The 13,314-nt window shown below is 49.3% G+C and overlaps 1 protein-coding gene across 4 annotated transcripts in view; it reads left to right on the top strand.

Moving 5' to 3' along the window:
* KLHDC8A (kelch domain containing 8A) overlaps positions 1–13,314 on the top strand; it is a 228,369-nt gene that overhangs the window by 191,873 nt on the left and 23,182 nt on the right. For all 4 annotated transcript variants that reach the window (XM_085614222.1, XM_085614197.1, XM_085614333.1 and 1 more), the window contains 2 exons: positions 7,337–7,552; positions 7,686–7,787. In XM_085614222.1, coding sequence (XP_085470348.1) covers positions 7,337–7,552; positions 7,686–7,787 — 318 coding nt within the window. The remainder of the gene's footprint in view (positions 1–7,336; positions 7,553–7,685; positions 7,788–13,314) is intronic.

The following is a 13,314-nucleotide window of genomic DNA, read 5'->3' as shown; positions in this document are numbered from 1 at the left end:
GTGTCAGCAGTGTGTCTGTGGGCTCCCTGCTTGCTTGGGTGTCTTCAGTGTGTCTGTGGGCTCCCTGCTTGCTTGGGTGTCAGCAGTGTGTCTGTGGGCTCCCTGCTTGCTTGGGTGTCAGCAGTGTGTCTGTGGGCTCCCTGCTTGCTTGGGTGTCAGCAGTGTGTCTGTGGGCTCTCTACTTTCTTCGGTGTCAGCAGAGTATCCCTGGGCTCCCTGCGTGCTTGCATGTCATCAGGGTGTCCGTGGGCTCTCTGCTAGCTTGGGTGTCTTCAGTGTGTCTGTGGGCTCCCTGCTTGCTTGGGTGTCAGCAGTGTGTCTGGGGGCTCCCTGCTTGCTTGGGTGTCAGCAGTGTGTCTGTGGGCTCCCTGCTTGCTTGGGTGTCTTCAGTGTGTCTGTGGGCTCCCTGCTTGCTTGGGTGTCTTCAGTGTGTCTGTGGGCTCCCTGCTTGCTTGGGTGTCAGCAGTGTGTCTGTGGGCTCTCTGCTTGCTTGGGTGTCTTCAGTGTGTCTGTGGGCTCCCTGATTGCTTGGGTGTCTTCAGTGTGTCTGTGGGCTCTCTGCTTGCTTGGGTGTCAGCAGTGTGTCTGTGGGCTCTCTGCTTTCTTCAGTGTCAGCAGAGTATCCCTGGGCTCCCTGCGTGCTTGCATGTCATCAGAGTGTCCGTGGGCTCTCTGCTAGCTTGGGTGTCTTCAGTGTGTCTGTGGGCTCTCTGCTAGCTTGGGTGTCTTCAGTGTGTCTGTGGGCTCTCTGCTAGCTTGGGTGTCTTCAGTGTGTCTGTGGGCTCCCTGCTTGCTTGGGTGTCAGCAGTGTGTCTGTGGGCTCCCTGCTTGCTTGGGTGTCTTCAGTGTGTCTGTGGGCTCCCTGCTTGCTTGGGTGTCTTCAGTGTGTCTGTGGGCTCCCTGCTTGCTTGGGTGTCAGCAGTGTGTCTGTGGGCTCTCTGCTTGCTTGGGTGTCTTCAGTGTGTCTGTGGGCTCCCTGATTGCTTGGGTGTCTTCAGTGTGTCTGTGGGCTCTCTGCTTGCTTGGGTGTCAGCAGTGTGTCTGTGGGCTCTCTGCTTTCTTCAGTGTCAGCAGAGTATCCCTGGGCTCCCTGCGTGCTTGCATGTCATCAGAGTGTCCGTGGGCTCCCTGCTTGCTTGGGTGTCAGCAGTGTGTCTGTGGGCTCCCTGCTTGCTTGGGTGTCTTCAGTGTGTCTGTGGGCTCCCTGCTTGCTTGGGTGTCTTCAGTGTGTCTGTGGGCTCCCTGCTTGCTTGGGTGTCAGCAGTGTGTCTGTGGGCTCTCTGCTTGCTTGGGTGTCAGCAGTGTGTCTGTGGGCTCCCTGCTTGCTTGGGTGTCTTCAGTGTGTCTGTGGGCTCTCTGCTTGCTTGGGTGTCAGCAGTGTGTCTGTGGGCTCTCTGCTTTCTTCAGTGTCAGCAGAGTATCCCTGGGCTCCCTGCGTGCTTGCATGTCATCAGAGTGTCCGTGGGCTCTCTGCTAGCTTGGGTGTCTTCAGTGTGTCTGTGGGCTCTCTGCTAGCTTGGGTGTCTTCAGTGTGTCTGTGGGCTCTCTGCTAGCTTGGGTGTCAGCAGTGTGTCTGTGGGCTCCCTGCTTGCTTGGGTGTCTTCAGTGTGTCTGTGGGCTCCCTGCTTGCTTGGGTGTCTTCAGTGTGTCTGTGGGCTCCCTGCTTGCTTGGGTGTCAGCAGTGTGTCTGTGGGCTCCCTGCTTGCTTGGGTGTCTTCAGTGTGTCTGTGGGCTCCCTGCTTGCTTGGGTGTCTTCAGTGTGTCTGTGGGCTCCCTGCTTGCTTGGGTGTCAGCAGTGTGTCTGTGGGCTCTCTGCTTTCTTCGGTGTCAGCAGAGTATCCCTGGGCTCCCGGCGTGCTTGCATGTCATCAGGGTGTCCGTGGGCTCTCTGTTTGCTTAGGTGTCAGCAGTTTGTCAAGCATTGGCATAGCCAATAGGTCTCGCCTTTGGGACCTCATAAGTGTTTAGCCATGCAACAGTTGATGTTGTTGCACAAAGGATATTGTGCTGCATAACTACATACTTATACGGTCCCAAGAGCGAGACCTATTGGCTATGCCAAAGCTTGTTATACTTGGTACTCAGGTTTCCTGACTTTTGCGTATGAACGAACACTATTACTTAAAACACACTGTACGTTAAAAACGTAAACAAATACATGTGCTGTCATTATAAGTTTGTCGACTTCATAATGTGTATACAAAAAAATGAAACCAAGCGGAAGAGAAATAGAGATAAAACTGCCAGAAAAAGCCAGCATGAAACACGAGATCTATTTTGCAGATCATTAAAATAGAACCATAAACGGCAAGTGAAGTCTAGGGCTATGACCAGGCCACAGAATTAAACCACCAGCGGGAATAGGCTTTTTATAGAGCGGGTGCACCGCTGGGTGACACCGGACACTGGGCACCTAACATTGGACCTGTCGGGCGAAAGAACACGGTCTTTTTTCTGAAAACATTTGTTCCTACTCAGAACGACGCGTGGGGCTTCCTGTGTGAAGTTGTTACCCGGACACCACAAAATCATCGGACGACCCAACAGGCTTTTTCTGCATCTCCTGATGCCTTTCATGGGCACTTAGCTCTTTACCAGGTAACCCAGCATGTTCTACCCAGCGGGCAGGGGGTCTGGGTATTTGGCTGCCAGTGGGTAGGCAGAATTTCCTGCTTTCCTCGACCCTTCTTTGGTATCCGAGAGAGCAGTGAATGCCTGGCAGGGATTGGGTGTGAAGCCTGGTACTAGATACGGTGTAACAGAAGTCACTATCAAAGGTCATTGTCCAGCCAGTGGTGGTAGTTTTAAACCGAATGCATATTTATTACCCACACGTATTAATGGGGCTGTTAAAATGATGACCTCCAGGGGAATCTAGGTGTCTCTAGGCTAGAGTTAACCTGCCAAGATAGCCTCTCGGGTTTACTTTATCATTTGGCCTCAGTTCTTTTTTTCTCTAATCCCAAACCACGGTGTTTTGTGAACTCCAGGTTTTTGCAGAAACTATGCTGCATTTAATGTTGCAATTTGCAGATATACATTCACGAGCAATTTAGCAACAGATGAAACAAAGTAGCTTTAAATGTAGGAGTGGATGAAACATAGCTGCTTTGAAAATGTACAACGGGGATGAAAGTATTCTAAGAAGGTGTCAGAGCTGCAGTGATTGTGTGGTGCATGTAGTGGGATACCTTGAGGGGCAGTACTGTGCAGGCAGCAGTGGGATTCAATACAAGCACATCTGGCCTATCACTGCTGGTTATGTTAGGGCTGCACTGGTACCTAATGGTGAATTATGGTTCTGGCCTGTGTCTCCATCACTGCTGGTTATGGTAGGGCTGCACGGGTACCGTAGGGTGCCCAAAAAATCTGGCCTGTGTCTCGATCACTGCTGGTTTTGGTAGGTCTGCCCTGGTACCTTACGGTGCCTTATGATTCTGGCCTGTATCTTCATCACTGCTGGTTGTGCTAGAGCTGCACTGGTTCCGTAGGGTGCCTTATCATTCTGGCCAGTATCTCCATCACTGCTGGTTATGGTAGGGTTGCACGGGTACCGTAGGGTGCCTTACGATTCTGCCCAGTATCTCCATCACTGCTGGTTGTGGTAGGGCTGCACTGGTACCTTAGGGTGCCTTATGGTTCTGGCCGGTATCTCCATCACTGCTGGTTATGGTAGGGCTGCATTGGTACCTTAGGGTGCCTTATGGTTCTGGCCTGTATCTCCATCACTGCTGGTTGTGGTAGGGCTGCACTGGTACCTTATGGGCCCAAAAAATCTGGCCTGTGTCTCGATCACTGCTGGTTTTGGTAGGTCTGCCCTGGTACCTTACGGTGCCTTATGATTCTGGCCTGTATCTTCATCACTGCTGGTTGTGCTAGAGCTGCACTGGTTCCGTAGGGTGCCTTATCATTCTGGCCAGTATCTCCATCACTGCTGGTTATGGTAGGGTTGCACGGGTACCGTAGGGTGCCTTACGATTCTGCCCAGTATCTCCATCACTGCTGGTTGTGGTAGGGCTGCACTGGTACCTTAGGGTGCCTTATGGTTCTGGCCTGTATCTCCATCACTGCTGGTTGTGGTAGGGTTGCACAGGTACCGTAGGGTGCCTTATGATTCTGGCCTGTATCTCCATCACTGCTGGTTATGGTAGGGTTGCACGGGTACCGTAGGGTGCCTTACGATTCTGCCCAGTATCTCCATCACTGCTGGTTGTGGTAGGGCTGCACTGGTACCTTAGGGTGCCTTATGGTTCTGGCCGGTATCTCCATCACTGCTGGTTATGGTAGGGCTGCATTGGTACCTTAGGGTGCCTTATGGTTCTGGCCTGTATCTCCATCACTGCTGGTTGTGGTAGGGCTGCACTGGTACCTTATGGTGCCCAAAAAATCTGGCCTGTGTCTCGATCACTGCTGGTTTTGGTAGGTCTGCCCTGGTACCTTACGGTGCCTTATGATTCTGGCCTGTATCTTCATCACTGCTGGTTGTGCTAGAGCTGCACTGGTTCCGTAGGGTGCCTTATCATTCTGGCCAGTATCTCCATCACTGCTGGTTATGGTAGGGTTGCACGGGTACCGTAGGGTGCCTTACGATTCTGCCCAGTATCTCCATCACTGCTGGTTGTGGTAGGGCTGCACTGGTACCTTAGGGTGCCTTATGGTTCTGGCCTGTATCTCCATCACTGCTGGTTGTGGTAGGGTTGCACAGGTACCGTAGGGTGCCTTATGATTCTGGCCTGTATCTCCATCACTGCTGGTTATGGTAGGGCTGCACTGGTACCTTAAGGTGCCTTCTGATTCTGGCCTGTATCTCCATCACTGCTGGTTGTGGCAGGGCTGCACTGGTACCTTAAGGTGCCTTCTGATTCTGGCCTGTATCTCCATCACTGCTGGTTGTGGCAGGGCTGCACTGGTACCTTAGGGTGCCTTATGGTTCTGGCCGGTATCTCCATCACTGCTGGTCGTGGCAGGGCTGCACTGGTACCTTAGGGTGCCTTATGATTCTGGCCTGTATCTCCATCACTGCTGGTTGTGGTAGGGCTGCACAGGTACCTTAGGGTGTCTTATGATTCTGCCCTGTATCTCCACCACTGCTGGTTGTGGTAGGGCCGCACGGGTACCGTAAGGTGCCTTATGGTTCTGGCCTGTATCTCCACCACTGCTGGTTGTGGCAGGGCTGCACTGGTACCTTAAGATGCCTTATGGTTCTGGCCTGTATCTCCATCACTGCTGGTTGTGGTAGGGCTGCACTGGTACCTTAAGGTGCCTTCTGATTCTGGCCTGTATCTCCATCACTGCTGGTTGTGGTCAGGGCTGCACAGGTACCTTAGTCTGCCTTATGGTTCTGGCCTGTATCTCCATCACTGCTGGTTGTGGTAGGGCTGCACGGGTACCGTAGGGTGCCTTATGGTTCTGGCCTGTATCTCCATCACTGCTGGTTATGGTAGGGCTGCACTGTACCTTACGGTGCCTTATGGTTCTGGCCTGTATCTCCATCACTGATGGTTATGTTAGGGCTGCACTGGTACCTTAGGGTGCCTTATGGTTCTGGCCTGTATCTCCATCACTGCTGGTTGTGGCAGGGCTGCACTAGTACCTTAGGGTGCCTTATGATTCTGGCCTGTATCACCATCACTGCTGGTTGTGGTCAGGCTGCACGGGTACCTTAGGGTGCCCAATAAATCTGGCCTGTATCTCCATCACTGCTGGTTGTGGTAGGGCTGCACTGGTACCTCAGGGAGCCCAATAAATCTGGCCTGTGTCTCCATCAATGCTGGTTGTGGCAGGGCTGCACTGGTACCTTAGGGTGCCTTATGGTGCTGGCCTGTATCTCCATCACTTCTGGTTATGGTAGGGCTGCACTGGTACCTTAGGGTGCCTTATGGTTCTGGCCGGTATCTCCATCACTGATGGTTATGTTAGAGCTGCACTGGTACTTTAGGGTGCCTTATGGTTCTTGCCTGTATCTCCATCACTGCTGGTAATGGTAGGGCTGCACTGGTACCTTAGGGTGCCTGATGGTTCTGGCCTGTATCCTCAACACTGCTGGTTGTGGTAGAGATGCACTGGTACCGTAGGGTGCCTTATGGTTCTGGCCTGTATCTCCATCACTGCTGGTTATGGTAGGGCTGCACTGGTACCGTAGGGTGCCTTATGGTTCTTGCCTGTATCTCCATCACTGCTGGTTATAGTAGGGCTGCACTGGTACCTTAGGGTGCCTTAGGGTTGTGGCCTGTATCTCCATCAATGCTGGTTGTGGTAGGGCTACACTAGTACCTTAGGGTGCCTTATGGTTCTGGCCTGTATCCTCAACACTACTGGTTGTGGTAGGGCTGCACTGGTACCGTAGGGTGCTTTATGGTTCTGGCCTGTATCTCCATCACTGCTTGTTAAAGTAGGGCTGCACTAGTACCTTAGGGTGCCGGAGGCTCTCGACCCTCTCGTAATGCGGAAAAGCTTCTGCTTGAGCCTCCCGCCTTCAAAAGGAAAAAATCGATGGCGCAATCCTTCTCAGGCAATGCGGTGAGAATATGGAACTCACTTCCCCCATTGCTCCGTGCCACCTCCTCTACCCGGATCTTCAAAGCTGAACTCAAAACTCTTCTCTTCCAAAGACACTTTCAGAACTAATACTTTCATACTCCGGCCCTTCTTGGAAGTTCGCTCTTCATTGTAAATTTGTATTTTTTCCTGTGCATCCCTCACCCCTGCGTGCTGTGTTGGATTTTGTGTTTGTGTACTCTTTATTCTCAGGCCCCTCTTGGAAGTTCGCTCTTCGTTGTAAATTTGTATTTTTTTCCTGTACATTCTCACCCCTGTGTGCTGTGTTACATTTTGTGTTTGTGTACCCTTCATTTTTAGTCTGTGTAATGTTATATTCTGTCCCACTTTTCTCTTGTAACGTAACTAGCTCTATTGTACAGCGCTCTGACACCTTTGGGTAATGTCCGTGCTTTATAAAAATGCACTAAATAAAATTAAATAAATGCTGCCTTTCCACTTCTGTGCGAGGGAGTTTATTCCCAGGTGCACACGATAGGTGTCTTTCTAGCTCGCAGCAGCTTGGGGCTTTCAGTAAGCACTAGAGATTGTACATCAGTAGTTACTGGGGTTCAGAGATCAAAAGAGGAAAAGCCAAACGGGATGACTTGCAGGGAAAAGGGGGGGAAACAGGAAGGGACACTGGCTACATATAACGCTGGGCTTTGTCTTTGGAATGTACTAATGTGAGATTCTCAGTACAATGTTTACAAAGCAGCTGTTTCTAAACTTTGTCAGTAACTCACTTCCTGCCAGGGATATAACTTGCTTGACATTTTTCTTTTCCATCTTCGCTCAGGTGGAAGACAGTCCAACTATGCAGTCAATGCCTTTGAGGTCTTCGACATCGAGAGCCGATCATGGACCAAATTCGCCAGCATACCCAAGAAGAGAGCCTTCTCCGGTGTGGTCATGACTGACGAAAACCTGTACAGCTTGGGGGGCCTGCGCCAGGGGGGCACTTACCGGCACCCCAAGTTCACCAAGACCATGGATGTCTTCAACCTCGAGCACGGTGAGCAGGGGCTTGAGTTAAAAAGGGCCAACTGGCCATCTGCTGGATTTCCATTGCAGGTCACTGGATTTCATACAAGGGGATTTGAGTACTGAAACACTTATCACGGCTGCTTCTGTCCCCATATCTACAGGTGGATGGGTCAAAACGGGACGCTCTTGTCTTCTGAAGAATAGGAGAGCAGACTTTGTCGCTGGCTACCTGAGGGGGAGAGTCGTCATTGCCGGAGGACTAGGTGAGGATTGGCAGGGTGGCAATGGAGACACGTTGACAATCACTACAAAACGTAAAAAGTGCAGAGAAAAGGGCTAGTGGTTTGGGAATCAATGAAGGTAGTAGAGGTTGTGGAATGGAAAGTTGTGGTGGAAAGTGTAATTTGCAAGGGGCCCCCTCAAGTTTCGTTACCCCAGTGGTTTTGCACTAAGACAAGTGGGAATAAAAACAATATCAAACTAAGAGGGGATGCCTACAGATAGGGTGTGTTGGACCTAATACTCAGGTAGAGTTGCTTGAATTTTTTTTTTTTTCCACCTGGGTTTTGCGTATTCTGTCATGGGGCCTATGGATACTTTCACACTGTAAATACACCTGAAAACACGCAAGCCCATTCTATTCGTGTTGGGACGTGGCAGTGGTTCCATGTTCTGAAACACAGGCCAGAACTGTCATTGCAGACCTGGCATCTATTGTGAGTAAATTCAGAAGCAGCTTACCTTTGTAGGCTGCTGTGAGTGTGCCCCTGCACCTATGGTGCCCGTGATTGCATGTGCCGCCTACCAATGCAGACTTGTGCGTGCGCACAGACACACGTATTAGTTAAACCAATGTCCAGTCTGCTGTGCAGAAGCTGGTGGCGGCACTTGCACCACTGGTGTTATGTGTCCCTCCTGTCGTCGTCGGTCGGTGTGCGCAATAGCGCATGTGCGCAAATGTAGTGAGGAATACCTATGTGTTTTCACTACCTATGAGGCCTGCTCTTCCCATAAGTTAACATTGGGAAGTGGTTGACATTACTTCGGACAGCATTAGTGGATTGCAGTGGCGCAATATCATTATGTTTCATATAAATGGATTCGCAGTGGCAAACCCTTTCCATTGGTGAAGGGGGTTTTTGGCATAACTTGCTTAGAAATGCCAGTTATAGAATATGCAACCACAAAAATGGCAATACTGACTGACTATTTACACACACTCAATTTTTTATGAACACTCTATTTAATAGTAGTGTTCATCATATATCATTTTTTTCTTTTAATCGTGTCATACACAACAGCTTATTACTAACAACTCATACAAGAAAAATACATAAAACCTACCCAATATACATGAACAAAAACTGTTACACAGAATAATGAACAAAAATAAACATGCAATTCAGTTGTGACAATACAAGTGGAAGCTTGCAGTTCTGGAATATACTTGCCCAAACAGGAGGACTCTGAAGTTAACATCAATTGTATTGACTTTTCTACTCCTAAATGAATGGGCCAAACAACCTAACAGTGCACTGTCTTGTAACCAGGGGTTTGTGTATTAACCCCTTCAATGCGCGTGACGGAGCGGTTCTGTCATGCGCGTCGGTTGCGTTATGCGCATGACGGAACCGCTCCGTCACGGCTCCGCCCGCTCAATAGAACCTTCAGCACGGCGCGGTAATCCGCGCCGCACTGAAGGGGTTAATCTAATTAGTTATTTCCCTAATTGCAATGCCACATTTATTGGCTCGTAGGTTGCACTGTTGTCGACGCGTTTTGAACCCGTGGCTTTTTTATGGGTTCTCTTCAGGACTCAGAGCTGATCAACACTAAAACCAAAATGATTCAATGTATTTTTTAAACCTTTGGTGCAGCAAGTACTATCATATTTAAGGGACCTCGTGGATTTTATAAATAAGATTGAAAATCTTGAATTTAACCTCTTGACTCACATATTAGTGACTTTAGATGTCACATCTCTCTACACACAAATTACACAAGAAGATCATCTTGATGCAATTAAAGCTTTTTTTGAAGAAAGACCACAACCTCATCAAGTGCCAACCAGCTTTAATCTGCAATTGGCACAGTTTCAATACGACACAGTGATTTCAAATTTGAGGATGAGTATTTTGTCCAAATCAAAGGGATAGCCATGAGTTGTCCCTTTGCCCCAGAGCTGTCCGTATTATTTATGGCCAAGCTCCAGGAACAGTACATTTAACATAACAATCCTTTTGTCCATTACATTGTGAGGTGGATAAGATTAATCAATTATATTTTTTGTGTGTGGGATGGCCAAGACGAGCGCCTGAATCAATTTTTCATGAGGCTAAATCATAGGTCTGCTGACATCAAGTTCAGAATCACGAGCAATAAATCTACCATTACATTTTTGGATGTTGTGGTTATGGAGACCATTAGACAATTGACAACAACTATATTTACAAATACGCAAACAGCACCAAATGCACCACTCAGCTTATATCAAATAAGTTCAAATTCTTCACGTTGTTCTTTTTCAAAAACTTCTTCTTTATTGTGCAGTTTGTCATGCAATCTTTAAAAACTTCCAAAAACAGCCAAAGCAGCCGACGCGTTTCGTCCACTTTTGGACTTCTTCAGGGCAAAGAAAAAGTGGGAAGAATGTCAACGTCTTTAGGCTCTCTTTTGTGTTCTTCAAATCCCTCACTACTTCAATTAGTAGTATAACTCAGGATGGTAATCCAAGTCCTTATTTCTTCAAAGCATATGTTTCAATGTAGGAAGGTTCGGTATCAAGAGACATCAATGTTGTATATTAATATGACGGTGAATCTATATGGTAACTCATCCAATGATAAGGACAAGAATATTCTGTAATATAAAGGAAGGCCCCTACCCTGTCTGGTAGCAGACAGGGTCGGTGCTTTCCTTTATCTGAATCGAGATACGGAATCGGGTATCTCAGTACAGAATATTCTTGTCCTTATCATTGGATGAGTTACCATTTAATCGGCAGCCAGTGGAGATCCCTAAGGGCATTTGAGGCAGAGAATATCGGGGTCTGTCTAGTACTAGTTTTGCTGTGGCTTTCTGGATGCATTCCAGTTTCTTTAGTAGAGAGCTGTGAGCTCCTAATAAGACAGCGTTACAGTAGTCCAACCTACTTAATATGACACCTCTAGAGATCAAGGAACTGGCGCTTTCTAGTTTGTTGAGGCGATGCCCCAGCCAGGCAGAACCTACCACTCCCGTCAGGGGTGCTAGATTGCACACACTGTATAACCTGCGCTCACCCTTGGGTAGTTTGGCAGTCTTACCACAGAGGCAATGTGTAAAGCATTGGCACTGCACTCACGATGAATACCTTTAGAGTCACAAAAGAGACTTCACGCGTGATGTATGTAACTAACGTTAGTATTTAACACGTATAATAATCAACAGAACATGAACATCATGTATTTCTGGGCATAAATCACATTCAGAATAACTAGCAGTACTAGGCCCAGCCGTGTTCAAATGACATCAGCAGTATGCACACTTGGGAAAGATCCTTACATACACCCCCCAGCACACTTTTGCAGTGCAACACATTGTCCAACCCAGGCCCACCCTTGCATTTGTTACAATTCAATGACACACAATTAGAGGGTGCATCCCCGGTCACAATGATATCAGAAATATGTACGTACACAAATTTATACCACGTTTTAGCAGCACCACGGGCTGAGAACTTGCGGGGTAAAACCACTGTCAAACGTAAAGCTTTTTTGGCAGGAAATGAACGTATCGGGCAAAGCGCCGTTAAGCATTGTGAATCATGGGCTGTTCCACACTGTCACTGCCACACACACTCACTCACTCTGCACCTCTATGCGGTGCAACAGATAACAGACATGTCCATCAGAAGTACTCAACACATACGCACTCCGCACCCTAATGAGGTGCAACTGATAACCAGCTGGTCAATTGCAAACACTCTGCAGATCCCATTGCCCGAAGTCTCCCTCTGCCCTCCAACTCACCCCGATTAGCCTACACCCACAGAGTTGAGACACCCTGTCCTACCCCGGTCACTAGGCCACACACGGCTGAAGTCACTCTTAGTCAGAGTCCCAGATAGCAGGTGGGAGTAGGCAGCAAGGTCATTTAGGAGGCAGTCATCAAATGGGGTTTGGCAGCCACTGGAGACGGTTCACCCACAGGATGCAAAGCAGACATGGACCGAGGGCAATAAAAGGTCACACCAAAGGGGTTCCCAAGGGCCTTCCGACACCAGCCCAATTCTGCAAAGCACAGTGGGTTCACACAGTCTCTTAATCCACTTCTGATAGTACTTGGAGGCATTCCTCCAGCCCCGTCTGTCACTCTCACCATCCAGGCCCGAGCTGGCAATACTACCAGGCAACATGGTGTCGTCCGGGAAGGCCAGGGGAGGAGAGGGCAGTTGGACCACTGCACTGATGGCCAAGTGAGGGAACAGTAGATAAATGGAGAATAAAACAGGGGGGCTTCTGGGAAGGGGGTGGCACCCCATCAGGTACACAGATCAGAGTTGCACCCAGGCAATCCAGGCACAATTTTGGGTTTGCGATGAACAGACTGTTCCGGTCACATGAAACAAAGAGTTGCAAAATCTGTACCTCCTTGGAAACGAGGCACGTCTGTTTCATGTCCATTTTGGCCACACCAGACAGCTCTGATCACTCACACGATCAAAGAGTTGCAAAGTTCATACCTTCCTTGAAATGAGGCACTACGTCCATTGCACGTCTGTTGGTTGCACCAAACAGTTTCGGTCTCACACACAGGCGCAAGTTGAGCAGTGCCTCACGAGATAGAATTGAAGCACTACTACGGTTATTCCCCCACCTCCGAGGGTCGCAACCTGTGAATCGGACACAGCACGCAATAAGCATGCAGGCGGCATGTCGCACAAGAGAGATGCAGCACCATCGACCAAGCGGGCCAAGCTGGGTACCACAACCTCCAAACAGACTCTAATGGGTGCCAAGGTCCCCACAATGGGGGGGGGGCAACATGCCTTAAATGCAGGCCAGACTTCGGGGCTCCGCACAAGGCTATCCAGTCTCCAGGCACAATTCTTAGTTCCACACCCATGCCGCCCTACCAGCGGGAATCCAGTAGATGATGTGAGCACTTGAGAGGGCACTGCACTTCAGGTGTCACAGGTAGGCAGTGCAGGTCTCTCTTAGGTGATCTTTGATGTCCCTGAGACCTCCGAAAGAACAGGGGTTACACTTGACAGAGAACACTACAGAGTGCCACACAGCAGCATGTAGTCAGCCCAAGCCAGCCACTATTCAGGAAGGGTACACGGTCCCTTTCAATGACAGGACTCCTCCTTGTGCACAACAGAAGTGTGCACCACTCAGTTCCAGGGTCTCTGATCCCATGTCCGCACAAGCGTATCTCACCCTTTGCTGCAGGATGGCACCAGTAGTTATACTGGAATGTGCCTTTGAAGTTGAGGGTGGTTCATGTCTCCCCTACATTTCCTTCCTGTCTTCCAGGAGGCCGTGGAAAGCTGAAAGTAATCTTCAGTGGGATCACGATCTGGCTTTGGAGGCCAAGTGTCAAACCATCCTCCTACAATCTCTGCAGCAGGCCTGCAAATGGCAGAGGTTGGTCATTCCAGTTGAATGCCCAGTGTTCTATAGCTGTCTCTGGGGAATTCCCATATGTGCTCCCCCAAACTCCAGTGTGGATTGGAGCCAAATACCAAGGCACACAGAGTTTTAGAGCATAGAAATGCCCATCTTCTTGTAGTGGCATTTCTATGTG

This window comes from Triturus cristatus, chromosome 1_1, assembly GCF_964204655.1.
Source record: "Triturus cristatus chromosome 1_1, aTriCri1.1, whole genome shotgun sequence".
Taxonomy (NCBI): Eukaryota; Metazoa; Chordata; class Amphibia; order Caudata; family Salamandridae; genus Triturus; species Triturus cristatus.
This window is presented reverse-complemented; position numbering and strand designations above follow the sequence as displayed.